This window comes from Siniperca chuatsi, linkage group LG17 (genome assembly GCF_020085105.1).
Source record: "Siniperca chuatsi isolate FFG_IHB_CAS linkage group LG17, ASM2008510v1, whole genome shotgun sequence".
Lineage (NCBI taxonomy): Eukaryota > Metazoa > Chordata > Actinopteri > Centrarchiformes > Sinipercidae > Siniperca > Siniperca chuatsi.
The window spans coordinates 11,342,732-11,370,549 of NC_058058.1; the positions used below are offsets into that span (position 1 = coordinate 11,342,732).

The 27,818-nt window shown below is 39.3% G+C and overlaps 2 protein-coding genes and 1 long non-coding RNA gene across 9 annotated transcripts; 2 read left to right on the forward strand and 1 right to left on the reverse strand.

Moving 5' to 3' along the window:
• The first annotated feature begins 324 nt into the window (after positions 1-324).
• On the forward strand, positions 325-21,075 carry hcn3 (hyperpolarization activated cyclic nucleotide-gated potassium channel 3). Of its 7 annotated transcripts, XM_044172652.1 has the most exons (13): positions 325-1,177; positions 1,810-1,861; positions 1,932-1,995; positions 2,156-2,469; positions 3,892-3,946; positions 4,060-4,171; positions 4,255-10,534; positions 14,674-15,103; positions 15,253-15,414; positions 16,427-16,645; positions 17,195-17,341; positions 18,118-18,358; positions 19,234-21,075. In XM_044172652.1, the coding sequence occupies exons 7-13, from the start codon at positions 10,077-10,079 to the stop codon at positions 19,434-19,436; spliced, it is 1,860 nt and encodes a 619-aa protein (XP_044028587.1). In that variant the 5' UTR covers positions 325-1,177; positions 1,810-1,861; positions 1,932-1,995; positions 2,156-2,469; positions 3,892-3,946; positions 4,060-4,171; positions 4,255-10,076; the 3' UTR covers positions 19,437-21,075. The 7 variants fall into 7 exon arrangements, with proteins under 7 accessions (XP_044028587.1, XP_044028585.1, XP_044028589.1 ...); XM_044172650.1 differs by lacking the exon at positions 1,810-1,861 and having other exon boundaries at positions 326-1,177; XM_044172654.1 differs by lacking the exon at positions 1,810-1,861 and having other exon boundaries at positions 327-1,105.
• Positions 10,479-21,691, reverse strand: LOC122864904. The gene is made up of 3 exons (XR_006375346.1): positions 21,564-21,691; positions 14,897-15,081; positions 10,479-10,612 (listed from the first exon to the last, which is right to left on the reverse strand). It is a non-coding gene; the product is annotated as an uncharacterized LOC122864904 (long non-coding RNA).
• ndufv1 (NADH:ubiquinone oxidoreductase core subunit V1) lies at positions 21,636-27,593 on the forward strand. The gene is made up of 11 exons (XM_044172658.1): positions 21,636-21,754; positions 23,126-23,235; positions 23,319-23,401; positions 23,604-23,774; positions 24,404-24,587; positions 25,310-25,499; positions 25,696-25,908; positions 26,293-26,459; positions 26,543-26,624; positions 26,744-26,889; positions 27,338-27,593. The coding sequence occupies exons 2-11, from the start codon at positions 23,131-23,133 to the stop codon at positions 27,413-27,415; spliced, it is 1,419 nt and encodes a 472-aa protein (XP_044028593.1). The 5' UTR covers positions 21,636-21,754; positions 23,126-23,130; the 3' UTR covers positions 27,416-27,593.
• The last annotated feature ends 225 nt before the right edge of the window (positions 27,594-27,818 follow it).

Sequence of the window (27,818 nt, forward strand, 5' to 3'; positions counted from 1 at the left end):
TTATCTACGTTATGCTCTACGTGTGCAGCATGAAGGGACTACAAACTTTCATTACATTATACAAACGTGTTGTAAAATGATAAATAGTAATAAACCTAGATTCTTAGCTGCCAGTATATCAATATTTACTGTATTTAGATGGGAACAGTCTCATGTCAACATGGAAGATAACCACAGGATTATTAAACATTTAAACAAATATGGACATAAGGGATCCCCTGCACTATGACGTAAGCCTAGGATGTGGGCAAACAGCCACATTTTTTACTCCACTCCAATAAAGCCGTAAGACCGGTTAGACCAGATTTGACTTTGAAGTGGGAGCGTGAACCATGTGGGCAGGGTTCCAAGCATTAGCTGCTGGAGATAACTAGTCTAGCAGGAAAGCGGTAGCAGTCCATGCATTGTCATTTATACATTGTTATCATCATGCCTTTGGTTGTGTGTGTGTATCTGTCTGCAGCTAATCTTGCATACTACTGGACCAGCGTAATGTTTTTTGTGCACATTTATGACTGTATGCTCAAGGACTTCTCGTGGTTGCAGTGATTCACAGTTTTTGAAAAACCTATTTTGTTGACTGCTCTGTTTTATACCACCATTGACTACTGACTCCTCTCAGTACATTAGTTACAGTACAGCAGCCTATCAGTGAAGTTACGTATGTGACGTAAGTTAAACACGTTATTAACTTACATACGCAAATAAAAATAAGTCAGCTTTGACTTTTGGTTTCCCATGATTTAGGGAAGGCAGTGAAATCAAGTACAACTCGGTTCCCTTCGTTCATACTAAAGAGTTGTTGAAAAGAATCGTTTCCAAAGAAACATCAAACATAATTGCCGTGATACTCATACGTCCTTTGGTGATACCAGGGGCACGTTCAGTCTATAAACGTGTGCACCGTTTTGCATCAGTTTCCGGGTTAAACGACTGTTATGGTACACAGAGGCTGGACCCAAAAGCACGAGCGGCACAGAGAGAGATCAAGTGGTTACTTTCGGTTTATTATAAGACACAAAGAGTAGTCAGGTGTGTGGAAGCAATTGCCGTGAGCAAGTGGACTGGGCGAGGACAGCAAGAGGCAAGAGACTGGAGGGAGCAGGTAGGCGGAGCGAGGACAGCAGGCTGAGGTGGAGCGGCGGAGGAGCCCTGGTGAGGTATTTCTGGAGAGCCGGTGAGTAACTTGGAGGCAGGTGTCAGTTGAAGAAATGAACCTGAACACAGGGAGTCAGAAAACATGCAGGAGCCAAGTCTGATTTGCAAAAGTCCGACATGTGTCATGTGGTTTCTGGCTGTACAGACTTTCTAAAATCAATCTAGATTTGCCAAAAAATGGATTTGGGCTAGCAGTCTAAAGAGAATGCCTGAATCCTATTTTGGAGACTGGCTCAGCCAAGCCTTCAGGGACCTTTCCAAGAAGTTGTTTGAACGTTGCTAAGAAAAAAAAAACTGGGATCCACCAGAATCTGATACATGCATTCATGTAAAAAGACCTGTTCCATGTTTTACTTAGGAAATATCTAGATGAATCAAAACATCATGGAAAAGGCTGCAGGTCCTTAAAGCACCGCTCTCCAGCTCTGCCCATACATACTCCCAGACTCACTGATTAGTTATAGGTGTAATCAACCAATGAGCCATCAGCTTCTCTCTTTTGAAAGCACAGGTCCTCCTCTTTCATCACAGTAAAATCACTTTATTTGCGTTTATTGAAGGCAAAGTACACCTTTGCTCTTTATTGCCGTCAATATGTGTGTCACAAGAGCTACACTGAATGTTAATTTAGTTGCTCAACCTGTTTTGCAGTGTGAAATTCAATCAGACAACCAGCCTGTTGGGAAAGAGGGTGGAGGCAAAAGTGAGTAGATTATGAATTGGTGATCAAGTGAAGTCTGTACCTTGTGTCTCGGTGGTTGTTTGCTTTCCAGGGAGATAAATCCTATGTGGAAAATTAGTGAAAAGAAGAACTAAAGTGGACAATATACAAGCACGGTAAGAGGACATATGACTCAGAAAGTAGGAAGTCAACTGACTTTTGTTATCACACTGTTAATGATTGAAGAGCTTGACTGCACACTCTGTGTAAAACCTGACATCCCTGCTTCTGCGGATCTCTCTTCCTTTTGTCTTTTTCACGCTTTCTGCATCACAGTTACCCAAACAGCATCAATGCGTGTGCAGTGGATTGTGTCCATTTTATCCATCTTGGTGTGCATAGGACTACTGGTGATTATTATGCGCCAAGATCAAGTGTCAATCATGCTAAAGAAGGAAGGTGAAAATCTGCAAATGAAGTCAGAGAGACTTGATGGTCAATATATAAATGACGACTCATTTAAAGCCACGCTAGAAAGGCTGCTGGTTCAGGGGTCAAAAATAGTGGCAGATCTGGAGGTGACACTGGGCAAACTCAGACCTGAGATGAAGGAGAAGGAAACAGAAAATGATGCCTGTCAAGCAGAAAAGGTGAAAAGTTTTTATTTTTTTTTCTGTAGGCAAATGCTAGAGATGCTATAACAGACGATGGTCAACTTTTTCAGCAGCACCGAACATTAGTAAATGAATGATAATATGTAGCAGGAAGTTTAGGAAAAAACACACCCAGTTTATATAAGTGCTTTGTAAACACTTTCAGTTCACAAAGCCTTGGGCAATGGTGGTAAGTAAAATTTTAAGCTACTGCACTTGACTAATGCTAATGCATGTTATGCCACTTTATACTTCTACTCCACTACATTTATCTGACAGCTACAGTTATAGATTTTATTACTACAAGAGTGTGCATTATGTGGGCCTCCAGATCAAAGATACACTTGTATACAAAAGCATGACACAAATAAACACAAATAAATTTGTAAAGAAAAACAAGTGTGTTCTTATGTTTAGCAAGCTTTGGAATTTTTTTAATTTTATTTCAATAACTGTTCAAGGCCCACCAAGGTCAAATTATCCAATATTTCACAAAAAAAAAGAACATGCACTTGTGTAGCTCCACCTCTGACAGCTATAACATTAAATGCATTGATGCATCAGTATTAACAATCTACTGATGTAATACTGAATAATATATCCGTTATGTAGGAGCCATTTTTCTGCAGAATGAGTAGGCCTACTTCTATGTCTGAAATTTTGCTGATAATAAAAGTAGGATTTTGAATGCAGGACTTTTATTTATTATCCTGTGAGTATTTCTTCCTCTTCCCATTACCTTGGGTGAAGAACACACAATGCCCTCTGGTCTTATAGGTTTGAGGTCATTGTAGGCCAGGCCTATTCAATTGGCGGCCCGCGGGCCACATCCGGCCCAGAAGCAACCTCCGAGTGGCCCAGCATACAGAAATCTGATCAAAATAAGTAAACTGCATATATAGTGTATGGAAGTAGCTAAGGAGTGAGCCATCTCGCTTCCTTCTCATCGCTGTTGGGTTGCACATGCGCAGTACTGATTGGGCAGGATGTTTATGGATGTAGCAACACCGCCAATCATGTCTTTCACAAATCAACATTTTCTCACGTGAGCTTTTCAAAACATCTGACTATTGACATTCACAAGTAGAGAAGTGCTCTACTGAAAATATCTGTCAACCCTGAAACGTAAATGAAATGAAAACCGTTAGTTTAACTCTGCCTGGACTGGCAAGTATTTGTTTATGTTACCGCCATCTCCAAATGCCTGCTGTTTTTGTATTACATTCATTTGCATTTGTTTAAACTTAAAAAAACGGTTTTAAATAAGCTGCTGAAAATGTCTGGCCCATCTACATTTCCTGGTTTTAAAATCCGGCCCAATTGAATAGCCCTGTTGTATGGTATTAAAGTAGGTACTCAGTGTTTGTGTAACACAAGTTGCAGATCATTTTGACTGACATTTCTCCCACACTATTGTAGAAAACAAAAGCTGATGAGCTCGCAAGTGTGGAGAAGGAACACACAGAGACTGAAGGTATAACAGCCACCTCACAGTTCATTATGCTCTGCTGCTGGTGCCACCATGTGGTGAAATACAAGAGTTACTGTTTGGGTCTGAGTTGTTTCTTCTCTTTCTTTGTCACTAAGCTATGTTAAAAGCAGAGTCTGATGCCTGGAACCAAGAGATTAATACTCTGAAAGCACAACTGACGGGGTACAGACCAATATGTGATTATGTGAAGAAAGACCCACAATCTGAGTAAGTCATAAAAAACAGTTTAAGCAAACATTTGCAGAATGGAGAATACATAGTGGAACAACGATGTGATTGTGTCTTTTTAGGAAATTGTGTGGCGACAAAACCAGCTGAACCTCTCTTCTGAAGAAGATAAAGGAATGAAATCTCAGCGACTGAATGACACTACACCTCCACAATGCCAGTAGTTAACATTTGTTTTAAGCGCCCAAATTGCTTTTGATTTTTGATTTTCTTAGTGTCATTTCTTTTACTGATGTATGAAATGTTACAGATGTGTTGTTTAGTTAAAATTTATACCATAACACTGATAATAAGACTGTTTGCTTGTTTTTACTGAACCTACTGTGAGTGGGGACGTTCTCAGGGCTGGTTTTCTGTCAGATCATTTATCATTTCTGGAATGTGTGGCACTTGTTTCCCCACCTTTCTGGGTTTTTAAATACTTTTAGGAGGGTTTTTTTTTTTTGCCGATATTAGACAGAGTAAAGACATGAAGTGAAGGGAAAGAGAAACGGGGGTTGACAAGCAACAATGGTCCCCTGTCGCACTCAGACTGGGGACTGTGATCCCATGGCCGACATCTCATGTCCCTGGGCTACGCTACACACTGCCTTATCTGGTTTCTTTTCTGTACAACATGCAAATTTTCTCACATCCTCACTTTGCAATGCAAGCACTGTCATTGTGGCATTGGCTTATTATCAGTATTTCTTGAAGGCAATACACACAGTACAGGTACAGTTTTTGCACACAGAATACACAGTAATGTCTTATCTATCAATAAATGTACATATTGTCACTGTCCTGTGAAAACCATTTATCTCCTAAACGGCAATTTATCATGAGCTGAGAGAAACAGTCGAGTTTTCAGCTTTGTGACAATCAAACTTTTCATGTAAGTTATTGCAAAGGGTAATAATAAAACAGTGAAAATATAAACAGTAAAACAATGGAAGACTAAATGGTAATGATAGAAGAAGATGAAAAAAAGATAGAAAAGATAAATGCAATAAAAATGTTTAAAACAAGTGAAGAATAATTATATACAATTGTAAGTAATGGCCATAAAGCCAAGCTAAAAAGGTGGGTTTTAGGTTTATGTTTAATGATATCAACACTTTTTTTCAAATAATCAAATCAAATAATAATTTTAATGATTTATTTTGCTTAAGAAGTACAAATTACAAAAGAACACTTTCTGAAGGTTTCAAAATTTGGAGATTAATGGTTTTCATTGGACAACGCTCTAGATACAGAGAACAACCTCACAGATTATTAGCCTGAATATTGTACTGAACTGTCACGGATTAAAAACCTTTGAGGATCCTCTGTGGAAAAAGTCATGATGGCACAATCGATTTCAAAAATCTCATGAAAAAAATCTTGACTTGAAATCAGTGACGCTGTTTGAGCAACTTAAGTCATATTCTTCTGTCACATGACTCCAGTTTCTCTCTGCCTGAGGGTTGGGTGTCACCAGATACAAAAAAAAAACCTGCAGAGAAAGAATTTGTTCTATCTTTTTGTCTGTCTCTTCGATGTCATTTCTCCTCATCTGACATCACAATATGACGTTACCCTGGGTGTGAAAGGTCAACACATGCAGCTCCAGAAACTGTTAGACTTTAGTTATTAAAGGTCAATTTTACATCAGATGGGGAATTTACTATTTTAAGCCTCCATCAGAAAGTTTGATTTATTTTTTTAATTATCTCGTAGGTCACCAGGACCATAGCCGGGATTTTAGAATCCCGGTCCTGAATCCAAATTTGATTTCCAAATTAGTGTATTCAAATCAATATAATAATAATAATGTTTTAAGGCAACTTAACTACACCAAGTCACATGAAATCCACTAGTCAAACGCTTAGATGGCAGGAAATACACTGGAATCAGTCAATAAGATACACACCATGTGTTGATTCCCCACAGGTTGCTAAAACCCCCAAATTCTTAGAAAAAATACAAGAGGACATGATCTCAATGGTAGCTACAGCCCTGCAGGGTGCACTTGGACAGTACTTTTACTTTGATAGGGCCACATACTATAGCATCAGAGACAATCACAGACATCACTAAATAGATTTCAAGATGAAAGTTTCATAATCCTCCACAGGTGTGAAACTGGGTTGAGATCTAGTGACTGTAAAGGCCGTAGCATTTTATTCACATCATTTTCATACTCACCAAACCATTCAGTGAGCCGTGGTGAATGGAAGCATCTGCATTTGATATGTTTCTCCACTCTTTTATTCACCTTTTTCCTTTAATTTGTCCTCCGTCTGTAGGACACAGAAGAGCTTTACTAAATGAAATATTTAGAATAAGCATCCTGTTAAACCCGCAAACTTTCACAGACAACTCTCTCTAAAATAAAACGGGAAGCACATCGGTGATGCTTAATGTCCACACACAGTAAAGTGACAACGTGTCTAAACATTGATCACATTTCAACACAGAGGACTGCATGCAAACATCATGGTAGGATATTTCAGACCATAATCCGATCTGTGTGTTAAAGGATGTGTATTCCTGCTCTATCTTTGAAAATATCAAAAACGTCTTCACTCCATACTTTTGACATAAGGAACCTACATCAGTCTTGTACTACGTCCTCGATGCATCCCCCGTTTGTGTTCCTCTGGTTCAAGGCTGTGATCAGGCCACGGGGTGCTGTTCAGCTTATATGTGGGAAAGATAAAATGTGTTTTATGAGCATTTAAAGGAAAAGTTCAATGTTTTGGGGAATACACTTATTTGCGTTCTTGCTGAGAGTTAGATATGAAGATAAGCAGTTGCTTAGCTTAGCACAAAGACTCAAAACGGGGGGGAACTGCTACATTTACATGTATCTCTTGTTTAATCAGTACAAAAATGCATGTGTAAAAACGACAATTCACCATTTTACTGGAGGGAGGGGGTTATGTGCTGGACTATTTCTTGGTCGGGACCAGTAACTTCCTGAAGTCGCCTGAGGACCTTTTGTTTGTTTGGGGGTTTTTTTTACAAACAAAACAAACGAGATATAACACGTTAATTAGTGAGCTTTAGAGGTGCTGGTAGCCAGATTTTGTTACATTTGGACAGAGCCAGGCTAGCTGTTTCCTGTTTTGTTTTTATGCTAAGCTAAGCTAACCAGCTGCTGGTTGTAGCTTCATATTTACTGGACAGAAGTGAGAGCGGTATCAATCTTCTCATCTCGCTCTCGAACTATTCCTTTAAACTGGGAAAAGGCAAATGTAATTGGGTATTTTTAGCTCTGAGTTTGGCCCCGTCTAACCATCCATCCTGATTTCACTCACCCTTTATGTGCCTGCAGTGCATTTTCTGTGTTGCACCCACATTGTAGCTGATGTTTTGATTGTACTTGTTTTTCCACTATATAGTGTTTTAAAAAAACTATATAACTATAAAATATTTAGTTCATTTTAAAAATTCTGCGTTTACTGAACTTTGACCATGATTTCCGAAACACTACACTTTGGCAAGGAGCCAGCTTTAGGAGTGACCCAGTAATTGTGACTGCAACTTCTCAGAGTGGCTGAGTCACTGGTGTAAATGTAAACATGACACCTGCCATTTCAGAGAATGGATGGCCGATAATGGTGAAATGTGATCTAGAACAGTACAGGGGTCTATATAATGGAGACTGACCTGGTCACAGACAGGAAGATACCAGGAGAGGGCACATATATATATATATATATATATATATATATATATATATATATATATATATATATATATACACACACACACAGTGTGATACACACACTGTATCTCAGTTGTATCTTAATCATTATTATTTTTATATTCTTATATAAAAGTTTGAATTTAATTATTCCTTACTGCAAATTTGTATCTTTACAGCAGTTTTTCTTGTAACTTTGGTAAATATATCACTTTTTTTTAAGCGAACACTTCCCCTCTTTTAAGTTGCAACATAGACCAATTAAAAATTCATTACAATATTTCCCACTAACAAGTGGACTAACGGATTTACATTTTCAAGGTACGGCTACCAAACAAAAACAAGTTTGTCCCTTTTCTTGTGTCTGCGTACCAGAATCAGGTCAATCATCCATAAATTGTGTGGGCCTGTAATTTCTAGTTTTAATCCCCAGATTCCTCTGAAGGAAAAGTTTGAAAGCCACTGGACTAAACTATGAATTAGATAACAATTTTAAAAAGTCAAAAGTTTGATGAGAAGGTCGATACTCCCAGGAAGTCACTGCCCCCGGCCAACCCTCTGTATAACCACAAATTGATGTTTTTGCACTTCTGCTTTTGTGCAAATGAAACAAACAATATATAACATGTTGATTAGTGAGCTTTTGAGGTGCTATTAGGCAAATTTAGTTACCTTTGGACAGAGCCAGGCTAGCTGTTTCCCTCTGTTCCCAGTCTTTATGCTAAGCTAAGCTAACCGGCTGCTCGCAATAGCTTCATATTTACGTACAGACTTGAGAGTGGTATCCATCTTCTCATCTCGGCAAGAAATTTAAGTGTATTTCCTAAAATGTCAAACTCTTCCTTTAAGGATATTATTAATGGTTTGGTTCATGGAGTCTCTGGATTTCCTCATCTGAATCGAGGGTCTAAGGACAGAGGGTGTCTTGTGCTGTACAGATTGTAAAGACATTTTTGATTTGTGTTATTGGGCTATATAAATAAAACTGACTTGACTTTACTCTAATTACCTATAAAATAAGGCATTTGAATGCCTTTTGTGCGCTTATTAATAGGTATAATTAAAACCGCTGACATAATACCTTATATGTGACAAGTCAAAGTAGTCAATATGTTTTGTACAATAATTACTCATTTTTGTCTTTAAAACCACTAGTCTATTACATTAAAAAATAAAGACGTTTGAAACTAAGTAGTTTTAATGGCAAATTTATAATAGAAAGTGTAAACTGTAAAAAATTAAGTTTTTGTTTGATCTTCAAAAGACTTAATGTAGCCTCAAATGCTTCTCAATTATTTACTCCCTTAACTAATTAAGGGGTTAGGTATAAGGACAGAATAAGGTTCCTAAAAAGAAATTACAGGAAAGGAAAAATAACCGCCTGTAGTATTTTACAGTATGTCTCCTATCAAATAATGATCGAGCGTAACAATAACCTTCTGGCAGGTATGGAGGCTAATTGTTGGTATTTTAGTTGCTGCTGACCTGGAGGGTCCCGGTCCTGGCTGCGCAACATGACCTGCAGCCGGATCACCACTCCGGGGATCGTCCCAGAGTAGGGAGGGCACTTCCACCGCAGGGAGGAGCAGGAGGAGGAGGAGCAGGAGGGGAGAGGTGAGTGGACGCGGTTATGCCAGCAAGCCGATTATTAAAGGCTACTGAGCCCTCTCTGTCAATTTGCGTCCGTCCTCTCATGGTCGAACAAAGGCGGAGGACACAATTCATCTGAAGCTGAAGTTTTTATTTTTACGGGGAGTGGGCTTCATTCAGCACAGGGAAAGTAGTTTTTCTTAAATGGACGCTGCAGCTTTTTATGGATATAGGCTATATTGTGAGAAGTCGTGTGGGGAAAGCTATTGTTTCTATACGATTTTGAGACTTGCCATGTGTAGGCCTATGTGGTACTCTGGAGAGCTAAAAGTGACCTGGTAGGGCCTACCTAGTGGTAGACTATATTTTAGTTGCTGTGGGGTCATTGTTTTATATTTTTAAATTACAGTAGCTTAGTACAGGTTTTTTATTTTTACATCCTGCTTAAAAGTGTTCCAGGATAGTTATTTTTTGTAAAGGAAGTTAACACTTGCATCAAAAGGAAATGGCAGCTGCAATGAACGTTATTAGTAAGTGAACTTTACAATCAGGCCCCTACAAGCCAAATCACAGGGACAACAGAGCCCTCTTTGCTTTGCCCAGTGTAAAGTGCAAGGTGTAAAAATGACCAGCCTCTCCAGGAGTACAGATGACCAGAAAGGCATCGCCGAGAGCCCGGCTCACAAACCAGAGACCCCCAGGTACCGCAGCTGGAGCAGTCTCCGCTTCTCAAGATGGAGAAGTGGCTCCCAGAGGACGAGCCCCCCTGGCACCCCCTCCCCTAAGACAGACAAGAGGGGCGATGTGACCACGACGCTCTTCTCTTTGGTCCAGACTCACAATGACGACTACACAGCGGACCCCGATGGCCTGCTGGACACCAATGTGGAGGACGCAGGAGGTGAAGATGACACCCCAGAGGACCAGTCCACCTACTTCCAGAAGCATTTTGGATCCATGCTGCAGCCCGGGGTCAACAAGTTCTCCCTGCGCATGTTTGGCAGTCATAAGGGTGTTGCTGCTGAGCAGGCCAGGGTCAAGAGCTTTGGAGTGTGGATCATCCACCCCTACAGTGACTTCAGGTAATGATGGAGTTGGGTTATCTTCAGAATTTCCTAACCTCAGTTTCCTCTTAGTTTCAGTGCTGTTTGTGAGTTTGTCTGCAGAAAATGGACAGAAAAGAAACAGAAATGCAGAAAGGGTGAAAACACAAGTCAGTAAGCTTTTGCCAACACAAGATTCCCCATTTCATCATTGATCTTTCATAAACTTCCCATTAAAGCGTCCAGTTTTCATCCAACCAAACAGCCTGTGATGGTGCTCAGCTTTTCCAAGGACAAACTGCAGTACAGCAGCTGATGTCATGGTTCCTCGCACATGATAAGGCGATGAAGGGATTTGATTAGTGATACAGTATATAGGACAAGATCATCTGGGTTAATGATATCACTGGTGACTCCCTTTCTCCTTCTTATTTATGAGGAGGCAGAACTACATTCATTGACCCTGATCATTTAAGTGATCCAATGTATTCCATTTTTAAAAACATCCAATAATTTCTTGCTCTAGTTTGGCCTCACTTTTGGTGGATTTGTCGGATCATTCAGCTTTTTGGGCTGAACGACATCTTAGCAGTGATGCCCAAGCAATCCGTCTGTGCAGTTACTAATAATAGCCGCTGTCTAATTTAAACAATTTTTAAACATCAGGCCTATGCCAGACAGAGAGGATAAACCCGTGCAGAGGGATTATTGTCCATAAGAATCCCTATAATTCCAATCTTGCTCTATTATGCAATAATACACAGACAGCTGAGGGGGGGATTACCGAAGGCCTGCTCTCCTTAAACCTTATGCTCCAACTTCCCCTTTAAAATGGATGAGTTGGAACAGCACGTTTTTGGTGCTCAGCTTTCCTGTTTAGGGGTTAAGGTCCTAACCCCACTTTAAGGTATGAATCCAATTGGTAAAAAAGCACATTTGTTAAGAGTCTAATGACCCTCTTATCGAACATATACACATACACACACATATATATATATATATATATATATATATATATATATATAGAGAGAGAGAGAGAGAGAGAGAGAGAGAGAGAGAGAGAGAGACATTTTTTATTCAGACATGGACGATAGAGAAGTGACAGGAAATGAAGTGAGAAAGAAGGGGAATGACATGCAACAAAGGTCCCATGCTGGAATCCAAAAGGGGGCGTTGCGATCACATTATATGGTACACGTTTTAACCACTAGGCCAACACACTTGTAAAATCTTTATCTCCTCTCTTCTTTTTTTTTGTGAAGATCAATGTCAATCAACAAAAGAATCTGAACTTAAAGTCCACTTCCTCGCTCGTTCTGGAGCTGTCGACTGTGTCACGTGGTTTTCATCGGAAGGAGTTTGCTCACTTGTCATGGAGCTGTAGATGTTCAAACATTAGATTGTTCTGAGCACAACATGCAAGCAACTCTTAGGCACAGTGTTGTATTGCAAACATCAACATGCTAACATGCTCACATTCATGATGTTAACATTCTGATGTTTAGCAGGCATAATGTTCACTAGTTTAATGCTCTAGCATGTTAACATTTGCTAATTAGCACTAAACAGGTACAGGTAAAGTACAGCTGAGGCTGTTGGAAATGTCTTTTAGCAAGTATTTGGTATCAAAGTATTGGACAAATTAAAATTTTGACCTGATGGTGGCGCTAGATGAAAAGTAAGGGGATCCCTAAAATGATTATCATCTTGTGGAAAACATGAATGTCTGTACCAACTTTAATGGCAATCCATTCAATGGTTGTTGAAACATTACATTCAAAACCATAAATGTCATGGTGGCACTAGAGGAAAAATCAGGGGATCACCAAAGTCAGTAGGATTCATCCTCTGAGGATCACGAATGTTTGTACACATTTTTATGGCAATCCATTTAATAGTTTTTGAGATAATTCAGTATGGACCACACCACTAGCATGGCTAAAAAGGTAAACGACAGTGGCAGGTAGTCGTTTATCTTAACAGTAAATACGTAACTTATCTGTCAAAACTTGAATTTTAGTGTTTTGAATGTCAGACATTCTTAGTTATTTATAACTTTTGTTGCTTTAAAAAGGTACCAACTACATTTAGTTGATAAACGGATTAAATCTTGGATTCAGATTCAACATAAAATGCTATCAAACCACATTCCTATTCCTGTTCCACCCCCACTGTTATTAATAAAAGGTTTTGATACAGCAGAATTAATTCTGCTTCAATCTCACACACTCATACTTAAGCACTCATGTGCACATGCTTCATGTAAACAGCTATAATGCCAGAGTCCAGAGTCTTTGGTGGAGTTATTAGCAGCAAGCAACCACTAATCTGTTGCAACATTAGAGGAGATGATAAGTAGTCATGTAAACCAGCGTGTGTGACACACAGGACATGGAAGCAAGAGATTGATGGAGGGATAAACATGAATGAGAATGAGGAACTAATCTATCAATTCCTGTATCTCTGCTCTGACTGGCTAAAGAAGAGGGTCGTTTTCTCACAGGGTTCATATTGCAATCAGTGAAGGGTGACGGTAATCAAAAATAGTCTGGTCCATATTCTGTTACTGTGCCTCTGTAATGAAAGAGAGACTGAGAGCGAGAGAGAGACCCAAAGTGATTGACACTTGATGGAAACAATCTGTAAGGAAACCCAAACCGTGTAGACATGGTGTATAACGAGACACTGGACACCTAAAAGAAAATGACATGAAGCAGACAGTGATGAGTGCAGCTATGTACAGCACAGAAGTCTGGGCTTCAACATCCTGAGAGCAGCAGACTGCGTATCAGACCAGTGGTAGTGACATTTTCTTTATTGTCTTCTTTGATAGTATATTGAGCCTGATGCGGTAAACACCATACATTTTTGATGAGAGGGGTTCCTCCTGTGACAGGAGTTGTTTTGAGATTATGGGTTACTCTCAAATGGGTCGTTCCCTGGATGGCACACCGTCCTCCTGATTGGATGACTTCATTTGACCTAGCCGTTTCAAATCCCGTAACTCAAAGGAATAGTTTGACATTTTGGGAAATGCGCATTTTGTTTTCTTGCTTATAGTATTATAGATTAGAAGATCACTCTCATATCTGTCCGGTAAGTATGGAGCTAGAACTAGCAGGTGAATAGCTTTGCTTATCATAAAGACTAGAAAGAGGGGGAACAGCTAACCTGGCTGTGTCCACCAATAAAGCTCAGTAATTAAAATGTTATATCTTGTTTGTTTAATTCGTACACAAACAGATAAAGATGAAAAGTTGTGTATTAACAAGGCGTTATGGCTACTAGTTATGCAACTAGCTAACCTAAGCTAAACATCTCTTGACTCCAGCTCCATACTTATCGCACAGACATGAGAGTGGTATCAATCTTCTCATCTAACTCTTTGTAAGAAAGCAAATTATCGTTTTTCTAAAAACGTTGAAGTATTTCTTTAAATTGAAATTCTGTAACTTTCAGTGTCAGACCTTTTAAAAAACTGTTGTGTGTCTCTATCTAGTGAATGCTGTATGATATAAAGATACACTGCAGCAGTTGCAGCAAAACAAACGCTTTTTAGGTGACACCAATAGACCCAAACAATTCATTAATTCATTGTGTGAACAGATTTTGACTATAAGCCTTATACTACCTGCAGGGATAAGGCCTTTAACCTTGGCAATGCTCTCTGGGCCTCTTCATAAACACTGAACCCAAAGACATTCGGACTACATGATTAACTTGACAACCAGCATTATTACCAGGTCCATACGCACATGTTTGAGCCAATAAGAGGACTTGTTCCTGTGTTTACAGTGCTTTCAGTAAGTTTGTAATGTACTTGATTTGTTTGGAAAGCTTGCACATTATTTATCACACATATAAGAAATATTACAATCCACATACATGGAGGTGGCCATTCATACAATATATATATATTTTATTTTTACTGTAGCTTCTGATTTGTTTGTTCTGACGAAGTGATCTGTGATCACTGGAGACCTCGTCTTTTGATTTTCTATCCTTTCCAGTTAGCAACGCAAGTTTATGGACACTGGATGTACAAATATGCAGTTGGATCTCTGCATAGCAATAGCGGCTAAAGGCTTTGGGTTTAGTTGTACAAGTAAACAAAAACAAAATGCTCACAGCTTTACGTCTGCACAACCTCAACCTTCCACCACTCCTGTTCTGTCCAGGTTTTACTGGGACATTGTGATGCTCCTGTTGATGATGAGCAATCTGGTCATTTTGCCCTGGGGAATCACCTTCTTCGAAGACCAGAACACCATGCCCTGGATCACCTTTAACGTCCTATCTGACACTCTCTTCCTCATGGACCTGGTTTTCAATTTCCGCACGGGCATCCCGGGAGAGGACAGCCACATCATCCTGGACCCCAAAGATATCCGCATGTATTACCTCCGCACCTGGTTCCTGGTGGACTTCATCTCCTCCATCCCCGTTGACTACATCTTCCTCATTGTTGACCTGGAGTCCCGGCATGAGTCGTCTGACGTGTACCGCACCGCCCGCGCCCTCCGCATCGTGCGCTTCACCAAGATCCTCAGTCTGCTGCGTCTTCTACGACTGTCTCGCCTCATCCGCTACATCCACCAGTGGGAAGAGGTAAAGGAAGGGGAGGGAAGAGATGTGCTTAGAAACAGGAAGAGAGAGTAAAGCTCATAATGACATGCAGAAGAGTACACATCAGAATTTCTACTTTTTTCCAGTTTAATGTTGTTGTTTTTTCCTCCATACAACTTTCTCTCTGTCAGATTTTCCACATGACTTATGACCTGGCCAGCGCTGTGGTGCGTATAGTCAACTTGATTGGCATGATGCTGCTGTTGTGCCACTGGGATGGCTGCCTGACCTTCATGGTGCCCATGCTGCAAGACTTCCCCCCAGACTGCTGGGTATCCAAAAATAATATGGTGGTGAGTACATGTTCATTAATACATACTCAAACGCATGCCTTATATTTAAATCTGGAAAACCTGGTAAATCTTTATATATAGGGTTGTAATTTCCTAAAAAATAATCCATTGACGTTTCCTGGAAACATCTATGTCCTAATTATGGAGAAAATACGTTTTTACTTAAATAACTGTCATTTAAACCCCAGTAAATACTCAATACAATTTTGCTTGTTCAGCTGACCTGCTGTGCACTGACTCTAGGTTACGTTGGCAATTCATTTGGATTAATTAAAGGAATAGTTAAATGAGAAGAATGATACCACTCTCATGTCTGTACAGTAAATATAAAGCTACAGCCAGCAGCTGGTTAGCTTAGCTTAGCACAAAGACTGGAAATAGGGGGAAACAGCTAGCCTGGCTGTGTCTGAAAGTAACAAAATCTACCTACCAGCACACTTAAGGCTCACTTATAAACATATATTATATTTTGTTGTAAAATGAAAATGAAATGTAAAAATGACACTTTGTGGTTTTACAGGGTTTTATGTGCCAGACTATTTCCTGAACGGGCGCAGTAACCTCCTGGGTTCTCCTTTGGACAGAGCCAGGCTAGCTGTTTCCTGTCTTTGTGCTAAGCTAAGCTAACTGGCTGCTAGCTGTTGCTTACAGTATATTTACTATACAGACATGAGAGTGGTATCAATCTTCTCATCTAGCTCTTGACAAGAAAGTGAATAAGCTTATTTGAAAAATAGACATTTTGGGAAAAGTATTTGTTTCTAAAATATTCCTTTAATTGCAAGTGCACCAATTTAAAACTGTGTTCATTTTCCTTATAATTAATAATAATAAGAAGAAACTTCTAGGAAATTTTTTTGGAGACCTTTGTCTTTAAAATGTTATCAAAAACTTCACCTATGCTACATTCATTTGGCATTTCTTAGCCAATTTAATTATGATCATAGCCATGTAAAGTATATTTTCTCATGACAACATGTGTCCTCTCCCGTTTTAACTCTATCCTTCTCAGAATTCGACATGGCACTTACAGTACTCCTACGCCCTGTTTATGGCCATGAGTCACATGCTGTGTATAGGATATGGCGCCCACCCTCCAGAAGGCATGACTGACGTTTGGCTCACCATGATTAGTATGGTCGTGGGGGCCACCTGCTACGCCATGTTCCTTGGTCATGCAACTACCCTGGTCCAGTCCTTGGATGCATCACATCGCCAGTATCAAGAGAAGGTAATCATCTCTGCACTGACTTGAAAAGATTAACAAACTAAAACATTTTGACCTACAGCTTCAGTTGTTTTGTGTCCCAGGAGCTTCACGTGGATGCTAATGTGATTCTGGCTGTGAGGTTTAATATCACAGCCATGTTTTATATCATAAGCTTGCCTACTTGCTTGTACTTTATTCATGGGGATTGTGCCAAATGCCTAGAGAATATGTGTATTATCTAATGGATTTTGTGGCCTTACTGTGACCCTTTCCAGGGGATTTTCACAAGATAAAGCAGAACGGATGATAGACAAATGGCGGCACCTTTGTTCTAGATCACTGTTTGCTAATGCCCATTACAAATTAGTTTGTAATCCACTTAAAACTGGGTGTGGGGGGGAAACCTGCAAAACAAATAGAATAAATGCATAATTATTGTGCTTAGAAATAATTCAGCAAACACATGGTAGAAAATGTGACTAAATGTGACATCTGACATCAGCCCTGTGGAATTTCAGTTGTATCCTCGTGAAGGTCAAATCACCAAATGTTTTGTACAAATGTTTTCAGTATAAGCAAGTGGAGCAGTACATGTCGTTCCATAAACTGCCAGCGGATGTAAGACAGAGAATCCATGATTATTATGAGCAGCGATTCCAAGGCAAGATGTTCGACGAGGACAGCATCCTCGGAGAGCTCAGTGATCCCCTCAAAGAGGTTTGTTATTCATCAAACCTTTGATTTGACTTCCTGTTTGTTCCACTTTCGCTATTTCTCTCTTTTATTGACACACACAGGTAAATTTAGGCCTGAACGATAAGGTTGAAATCAATATATCAATTAATCTGCTGGTTATTTTTTTAATTGTTCAGTCAATGGTTTAGTCAGAAAAATGTGAAAAATGTATCCCAATTTCAGAGAGTCCAAGGTGATGTCTTTAAAGGTCTTGTTTTGTCCAACCAACAGTCCAAAACCCAAAGATATTCAGTTTACAATGATATAAAAAGTAGCAAATCCTCACATGGGAGAAGCTGGAATATTTACTAATTAAAAGCTCTGTTTAAATGATTAGTTAATGATTCATTTTTCAAGCAAAAATGCCACATATTCTCAGGGTTCAGCTTCTCAAATGTTAAGATTTGCTGCTTCTCTTTGTCATATGTAATAGTAAACCTAAATCTTTGGGTGTTAGTTTCATAGACCAAACGATAAATGAAAAAAATAATCAACACATTAATGATCATGAAAATAATCGTTAGTTGCAGCCCTAGCCTTGTTTTGTCCAAAGAACCACCCAAAACCCAAATAAATTTAGTTTACTATCACATAAGACAAAGAAAAGCAGTAATTGATTAAACAAGTAATTGATTATCAAAACAGCTGCCCATTAATTTTCTATTTGACTAATTGATTAATTGACTAAACCTTTCAGCTCTGCAAAACTCTTCACACATGTGAATGTCTTCTCCTTTCTCTGTCTCCCCACCGTGCAGGAGATCGTCAGCTATAACTGCCGTGGGCTTGTAGCCAACATGCCACTGTTTGCCAACACTGACCCTCATTTTGTGACAGTGATCCTGACCAAGCTGCGCTTTGAAGTCTTCCAACCCGGAGACTTGATTATACGAGAAGGAACGCTGGGTCGGAAAATGTACTTCATCCAGCACGGCACCGTTACGGTCATCCCACGTGGCAGTAAAGAGATTACGCTCAACGATGGAGCGTATTTTGGGGGTAAATCATTTGAGTTCAACCGTCAAACAGTATCGACAACATCAACATCAAATGTATACGAGGCTCTGTGGTTGTGTTTCCGATTTGTTGTTGCTCTCACTGACCCTCTTTTCACTTTCTCTGCGGTTATTAATGTCCCAAATTTATTGCTCATCTGTATATCATTTTATTTAACCACACTGCATTGTTTGTAAGGCTGCAACTTCTGGTTGTTTTTATTATCGATTAATGTGACAATAATCTTCTCAATTCAGTGATTAACTGAGATCAGCAGTCTCATAGCCAAAGATATTTACTTTACTTTCTTGAAGATGAAGAAAACAGCAACTAATCACATTTGTTCCTGTAACTCTTATTTTTTTGGCTTGTAATCAGTGTTATCAATACACAATACAACCACAGAGTCGAAAGAAATAGTTCAACATTTTGGGAGATACGCTTATTCACTTTCTTGCCGATAGTTAAATGAGAACATTGATACCACTAATGTCTGTGCACTAAATATGACGCTACAAGCAGCAGCCGGTTAGCGTAGCTAGCTCTGGCTCTGTCCAAAGGTAATAAAATGTGACTAACAGCCAGCTACCAGTCTCCGCTGGTTTCCTGGCAACCTCATAGTGACTGCACCCGGCCAAGAAATAGTTCCCACAAATCCACAACTTGTCGTTGTTACACTTTGGCTTTTGTATGGATGAAAAAAACAAGATATAATGTGCTTGCTAAGTTAAGCTAACCAGCTGGCTGTAGCTGTACAGACATGAGGGTGGTATCAATCAACTCATTTTACCCATTGGAAAGAAAGCGATATAGCGTATTTTCCAATACATCGAACTACTGCTTTAAAGGTTAAACTGACTCTCTCTTCCTTGGTTCAGAGATCTGCCTGCTAACCCAAGGACGACGCACAGCCACCGTGAAGGCCGAGACCTACTGTCGCCTTTACTCCCTGAGTGTGGACAGTTTCAACGAGGTCCTGGAGGAGCATCCTCTGATGAGGAGGGCGTTTGAGAGTGTGGCTGTGGACCGACTGGGCCGGGTTGCTCGCAGACCCAGTTATCAGCCTCCCCCACCTGAGTGACTTCCTCAGTACCAACAGAGAGAGACTCCGTCCAGAAACGTGGAGGATATTTGTCACGCTTTGACTGAACTTGACCACATAACAAAGAAACTAAATTTTACTGATTGCTGTTTACTTTAGTAAACAACCTGATGGAGACCCTCAATTTTATTTATAAACACATTATTGCTGCTATGGGTTGAAAATAATATACCTTCAGTTGATTTAATTTTGTTACGTGAATCTCAACAAGCAATATGATAATTTTTGTGTTAGAGCTTTGTACACTTTTCATGTTAGCTCCATTGTGTAGTTTACAAACTGTATGATGAGAAAATAATCACTATTTTCTTATTTCTTCAGCAACTTACATTTTTGGTGATACATGTGCTTTTTACCAGTCGCAATGCTAGCTTTTCCAAATGTAAATACTGCTTTAAGAATCATTTTCAGTTGCCTGTATGCTTTCTGAGACTGCAGTTTCATCATCCATCACATCATTCATACGAGATATTGGAAGCACACAGGAGCACTAGCTGGGCGATAACATCAAACAGCTGTTTGAAGCGTTGATTCAAATGATCCCTCAGGTCTGTAGGTTGCATCAAGTCAGGGTTTAATACCGACGTTCACTGAGGATAAGCTGCTGTGATGTAATAATTTCAACTGTACAGAGACAGTTGTACACAGTTGTACATCTCTGTTTAAATTACCACATTTCATGGTACTCACATCTGGAGTTTGGAGAAAACTCACCAGCTGAAGAGTTAATCTGAAAAATCTACATTTGCATCTCCGCAATTTAGTATCCAGTATTATAAGGTGTGATTTTTTTTCCACACATGGACTCGCTTTCCTTACCTGTTTTAATTTTCTGCTGGCAATTGATTTGCAAACATACCATGGAAATGAACCTTCAGTAGGTTAATTAGCAGATAATAATGAAGAATTTTATGTCTGCAACAAACTTCATTTGAACTGCGTATTGGAAAACAAATAAAACAGGGCAGACAGATAAACTGCAGGTAAGGTTATAGACCCTTTTCATGCCAGATATTTTGAAAGCAAAAGCACAAATGTTACTAATAACATTAACGAGGGCTCCCTTCTATTCAAGCCGTGACAGTGCGACTGTGAACCAGCATGCACAATACAAACCGAGGCAGCTAAATGGAATTCAGCTATAATTAAAGTTAATAATTACACCTGTGATTTTCCTGCTATGATGTCAAGCTTTCAGCTGTGAAAAAGGCCTAGTATGAGAGGGGAGGCCTTAGTCACTGCTTATTTTCCTTAACACTAATAGGTTGATAGCCTAATCAACTGCAAAATAAGAAATTATATTGATAAGACGGGGAATAATTTGAATATCTATTAATCACCTTCTCTTCTGTATGTGCTATTATTACTGTATTGATTGATACAGTTTATTTTAAAAATTTAATGCAGAGAAAGAAAGCCTTTGGTTATGAAATGTCATCCATTTTACAGTATTATACAGTAAGAATTAAATAATCACATGAATTTGTTCAATTTTAACCACATTGCTTAGCCTGTCCTTTTTCATTATTTAAATCCTCATACTGATGTAATGTAAATATAATTATTTCTACCCTTTAAAAATGAATATAAAAAATGTATTTTTCCTATGCAGTTCGTTTCTATGCGGATGTTATTTATAACTGCCTATGAGTGTACATGCTCACACGCACACCACTGATGAAAGAAATACTCAAATCTTTTTCTTAAGTAAAAGTAAAGGCTTACAAGTGAAAATTAAACCAAAGTAAAAGTACAGAGGTATTCCCATTATATTACTATGTACTAGTATTAAAAGCAAAAATCGTCACTATGTAGAATGGCCCCTTTATATTATATTATTGTTGGAGCATTAACATATTTTAATGTTGAGGCTGGTTGGAGCTAATTTTAATCTAATCTACATAACAATGCACCATATTTTATCTCATACATTCTGAGGTGACCATATATTTTGTATATTTCTAAAGTAATTATTATAGCTTTTACTCAACTGGAGTAAAAGTGCAATATTAATTCTCTCGTTAGTAACGTTAGTGTTGTTAAAGTATACATCAGTACCCATTAATCAGATACTGCAAAACTACCTCTAAACACAGACACACTGACCTTTAGTGAGGGCAGACTGCTGTTACGAAATGTTTTTTAGATGCAAAGAGCGCGGTTTGTAGTCAACATGCTGTGCAACCAGAACTTTAAATCAGCCTCCGCAGCGCCGCAGCTGTGTTGCAGCTGACAGTTTCCGGCGGTGTGCGCATCTACTTCCTGTCTACATTTCATAAGCTCGGGACGTAGAGAAGGTAACAAGGACCGACTGTTTGCTAACTTACATCAAAGCATTCATGGTTTTATTGCTTTTAATGCAATGAACGAATTCATTCATATGTTGTGAATTTGAGATTTGTATGCAGCGTTGTGAATCCGCTGCTTTTATTCTGACATTACAAGGTTAAGCGCTAGCTAACTTAGCTTAGCGCTAGGCTAGCAGCAGCTAGCTTGATGAGCATGGAGGTCAGTGTGTGTACTCTTTAACATCACACTTATGTGACGGCAAAAGAGTTACGATATATCTATAATTGTTCGGTTTCTTTACAAGTGTGTTGGCCTCAAATATTACAGATTGATAACACTGCTGACACTCGCCTTCACCTTCGTTAGCTAGCTAACTCTCAGTACCTCTGACATAACATCACATAAGAAGTTACACAAAGATCTCTGTCAAAGCTATTCCAGTGCCATAATAATAATTCATTCAAATATATATATTGGCCGCCAACCAAAAATTAAAGTTAATCTAGTGTTAGATAACTTTATCGTGTTGAAATAATATGCGACTGGTGCTGAAACACAACCAGGGTCGGCTTTCACTCATCTTGTTTTGACGCTGCTTCATGGGTTAAAAAAGCTGATTGACAGTTATGACAAAAGGTTGTTATTACAGCAAATTACAGCATGACTTCTGTATTAAAACCAATATATTGTTATCAGTTGATGATTGTCTAGTAATATACATCACTTATTGAACTGATTGGTTGGTGAATCCACTGGGCCACTGGAAAGTCAAATTGGCACTTTTCAGCTAGTTCTCTTCAGTTTTGCAAGAGAGATAATTGGGTGTAAATTTTTCTATACTAGTTCAGATACCATACCTGATACTTTTTTTCAGTTCTTTGTATGAGAAATGTGAACACGTCTTTGTGCTAAACACAAATTTATTTTTATAAGAGGCCAAAGTTCTCCAATGTTAAATGTTGTCTAAACACAAGCAGTTGGACAGGAACTTTGCCTTGAATCTGTGATGGACAGAAAATAATTTGGTAACTATTTTCATAATCAAGTAATTGTTTAAGTAATTTTTTTAAAAGCAAAAATGCCAATTATTCTCTGGTTTGCTGCTTTTCTTTGTTTTATATCATTGTAAATGGAATACCTTTGGATTTTGGACTATTGGTCGGACAAAACAAGACATTTGAAGATGTCTCCTTGGACTCTGGAAAAATGTGATGGACATTTTTCACTGATATTTTATTGACCAAACAACTATAAAAATAATCATTAGTTGCAGCCCTAACTATAATTGTCCTACATTTCTTGTTAAACTCAAGTAAAATACTGTGCGCAGCCTCAGTTCATCATTTGACTTGTCACGTTATGGTTTGGCCTCCCTGCAGGAAGGATGCTGTCCCTGTCTCGAGCAGTGGTGTGTGGGGTGGCTCGTGCTCCAGCTGCTGTCAGTCAGGGTGGAGTGACTGCTATCACCCGATTCAACAGCACAGCGCAGGTACCTGGCCTATATTTTGTTCAAATTTAAATTTAAATTGCAACAACTGGGTTAACATTAAGTATGTTGTCTTATTTTCCCAGAGTGCTCCTAAGAAAACAACATTTGGACCTCTGGCAGATGAGGACAGAATTTTCACAAACCTTTATGGCCGCCATGACTGGAAGTAATTACCCTGATGTTATTCTCATATGCTCTGTAAAATCTAAAACATAATATCCATATTGATTTGATCGATCCTCTTGCACAATACAAATGACAAGAATCTTTGTTATAATAAAAATGTATCAATAATTTCTAAAAAAAAACAAACAAACAAACAACAAAACACACAACACAGTCCTCACCTACTCATCTTTGTGCTTCAGGCTGAAGGGGGCAATGAAGCGTGGCGACTGGTACAAAACTAAGGAGATCCTTTTGAAGGGAGTCGACTGGATCCTCCAGGAGATCAAGGTTTCTGGCCTGCGTGGGAGAGGTGGGGCTGGTTTCCCTACTGGCATGAAGTGGAGCTTCATGAACAAGCCCAGCGATGGCAGGTTAGTGAGGAGACGGACATCTACTCCTTTTTTCGCTTGATGTTCTCGTGTCATTTTACCAGTTTTTTAAGTAAAGACACACATGTCCTATAGAGTCTAAACCAAAAATTGGAGCCACAATAGTGAAGAGTTTCTGTCTTTCTCAATTTGCAGTATTTGCACTGGTTTCTCAAAATAATTTTAGGTGCTTTGAGTGGTTATCTGGGAAATCTTCTTAAATGTATTTATGGATGTAACTGACATTTTCACAGTCAGTGTATAGATTAATCATTAAGAAGTAATCAGATCTTACAATTGACAAAGTTAAGGTTGCTTAGTATTCTTTTAAACATCTTTATATATCAGTTAGCTTGATATTTAAATCGACTTTTCTAAAAGGCAGCAAGTTTATTTTTCATCAGTTCCATCCCCACCAGCCATTTAGAAGAAGCCATTCAAGGTCTGTAAAATCTGGGTTGACTCTGGATTTGTCTGGATTAGTTTGGCAGGTTAACCATATTTGGATGGTTGCTTTTGTCCTCTGTAGCCAAAAAACTATTTTGGCAGATGAGAACTCATCCACCACAGTTGCTGCTCTGGGGGCCTCTACCCTCTACCTTATATAACCCAGTTCTAATTTCTTGCTTTAGGCCAAAGTATCTGGTGGTGAATGCAGATGAGGGAGAACCTGGCACCTGTAAAGACAGGGAGATTATGAGGAATGACCCACACAAGCTGGTGGAGGGCTGCCTGGTCGCTGGGAGGGCCATGGGGGCGCGTGCTGCTTATATCTATATCAGAGGAGAGTTCTACAATGAGTCGTCCAACCTGCAGGTGAAAATGGACAGCATGAAACTTGAGATTTAAACTTTAAAATAATTGTACATTTCTCAAGAATAACTTGCCAGTAACATTTACACTATGCACTTTAAAGTCAGTAAATACAAGCTAATACAAGCTTAAGGGCTGAGTGATCAATGAATAGATATCTGGAGAGAGTTTTTTAGTCTGGATTTGAATAGTTACTTTGGAATACAACATTTCACCCTGTGCTTTTTTGTTTCTTTTTTGTTTGTTTGGGTTTTATTTATTTTTTTTTACATTTTTTTTGTAAAATTTTTAATTTGTAGTGAAATTCAGACAATGTTCAGAACAGAATATACATCCAACCCACCTACAGATGCAGTGTGGATCAATACAAGTCTCTGAAAAGCAAATGTAATTGTTTCCAAATTCTCCAGAACTTGTCCGACTTTTTGTTCAAATCATAGGTGAGCTTCTCCAATATTCAAAATAGGAGTGTTGTTTGATTGAGCTGTTAACGTCTGTTGCTTATAGATCTGTTACTTTCCATATTCCTCTGCACATGATGTACACTACCCTTATTTTTCTCTAATTGGTCCCTCATTGTATGTCCTTCGCTATCTTTATGCACATTTTTTATGTGCTCTAAACCAGGTCAAGTACACTCAAGACTGTAATATTGATTGGTATGATTGTACAAGACTATGAAATCCATCCTGTTAAAACATTTTATTTTCAATATCTGTTCTTAGGTGGCTATCAATGAGGCCTATGCGGCTGGGCTCATTGGAAAGAACGCCTGTGGCTCCGGTTACGACTTTGATGTGTTTGTGATGCGTGGGGCTGGAGCGTACATCTGCGGAGAGGAGACTGCTCTTATTGAGTCCCTGGAGGGAAAGCAGGGGAAACCCCGCCTGAAGCCCCCATTTCCTGCTGACGTGGGTGAGTTCCCGTGTAAAACATGGAAAAAGTATTGATCGTACATGTCGTTAGCTTGTGCATTTTCACATTGGCCACTTTTTCTTCAACCTACTTGTAATTATGATCTGAACCAATGGATTACTGCTGGACACTTGTTGTTCTTGCCAAATAAAAGCAGTTCTGAAATATCTACCTCACTTCTGCTGCTATCTTACAGGTGTGTTTGGTTGCCCAACAACTGTTGCCAACGTGGAGACTGTAGCCGTGGCGCCCACCATCTGTCGGCGTGGAGGCTCGTGGTTTCTGGGCTTTGGCAGGGAGAGAAACTCCGGCACAAAGCTCTTCAATATCTCTGGCCATGTTAACCACCCCTGCACCGTAGAGGAGGAGATGTCTGTCCCTCTGAAAGACCTCATCGAGAGGCATGCAGGTACATACTACAGAAACAATGTGTAACAAAGTGTATCCAATGATGTAATGAGCCTGCTTGACTCATATTAATTATAATAATATTATAATGATAATAACACCTTGGATCTCAAACTGGGGATAGAGTGAGCTGTTTGTAATGTTTTTATGACGAGTTAGGGCGTTTTGTCAAAAAAATACTTGTGATTGGAAGAAAGTCCTTTTTCTTGTAAGTAATTTTGTGAAACTGGTGGAAAGGGAAAACTTAAATGCATCATTTGTTTATCTGCATCTGTTTTCCTGCATTAAGTGGGTCATGGACTGAAGATTAAGACAGCTTAACGTAAGCACAGCCTAAATGAATGCAGTTTTTTTTACTTAATTGAAACGAACATCTGTCCGGTAGGTGGAGTGCGTGGTGGGTGGGATAACCTGCTGGCTGTAATCCCTGGTGGCTCCTCAACACCTCTCATTCCCAAGAACGTGTGTGAAGAGGTGCTGATGGACTTTGACGGCCTCATCCAGGCTCAGACTGGCCTGGGCACAGCTGCGGTTATCGTCATGGACAAATCTGTAAGTTTGTCACCTCTGCAGCATAATTCATCATGCATAGTCATCAAACATCTGTTACATTGTTGGATCAATTGTTTTTGCAGACTGACATTATCAGAGCCATCGCCCGCCTGATTGAGTTCTATAAACATGAGAGCTGCGGCCAGTGCACACCCTGCAGAGAAGGTAAGTGCTACTTCACTGTCATTTTATGCATCGACGGCGCAGACCTTAACCCTACACACATTGGGTCTCTACCTCTTACAAATGTATACTCCCTCCCCCCTTTTCGTCTGTTTCTGTAGGAGTGGACTGGATGAATAACATGATGTGGCGTTTCGTGCGAGGTAATGCGCGGTCAGCAGAGATCGACATGATTTGGGAGCTCAGTAAGCAGATTGAGGGACACACTATCTGTGCTCTGGGAGATGGCGCAGCATGGCCAGTGCAGGTAAACAAATGTATTGTCATAATGAGTTTGCATACTAACAGGGTCATTGAAAGAATTGATAGGGAACTCTGGGAAATGAGTTGATACCCCCATGTAGGGTGGACTTACCACAGAATTTGATCAACGCCTCTCCAGCAGAGTAACAAAAACCTAATATAATAAGCTTCATAAAGGAAGGTTTTATTGCTGGGCTGTTGAATTGGATTTCATTCGATTTAGCTAGGTGTAGCTATGAACAGTAAACTCACAATGTCAAACCATAACCTAAAAAAAAAATTTACTCAAGGTCTTTTCTCCCATGTGTCATTCATTATGAATGAATATTAAACCTTTACCAGTTCTCTATACTGACATACTGTTAGTAGTACAGCGTCTGTTATTGTTCTGCTTCAATTCAAGCAGAATTAATGTACCATTTACCTCTGTATTCTCTTTTCTGTGTTCTCAGGGATTGATCAGGCACTTCAGGCCTGTGATGGAAAGCCGTATTTCTGAATACAAGCAGCAGCAGCAGGCCAGGGCTTAAATGGCTCCTATACCTCCTTGAACTCATTTGTCTGCCTCATGCCCTTAACCCTGTGCTTGTGTTTCACTGACAAATTATTTAAAGCGATAATGTGCCGTCTCATCACCTCATCAAGTTTTGCATTGATGCGTCTGCCTTGTCTGATTTAAATTACCAATAAAATTCTATGAACCTTAAACTTTATTGTCTTTGTAGTATTTTAATCTTTTTAATTAGTCTTTTTTTATAGTGTTTTATGTATTTTAAAAAATGTGAAAAGGAACACTTAACAGTGATAAATTTGTTCATATTTTTCAAATGGATAGTTTCAGTTTAATACAGTTTTTAATAATTTCCACCAAAAACTGGCGCACTGCAGGTATTGTGCAAACGATTATTTTTCTTCTCTCCTCTTTTTATTGTT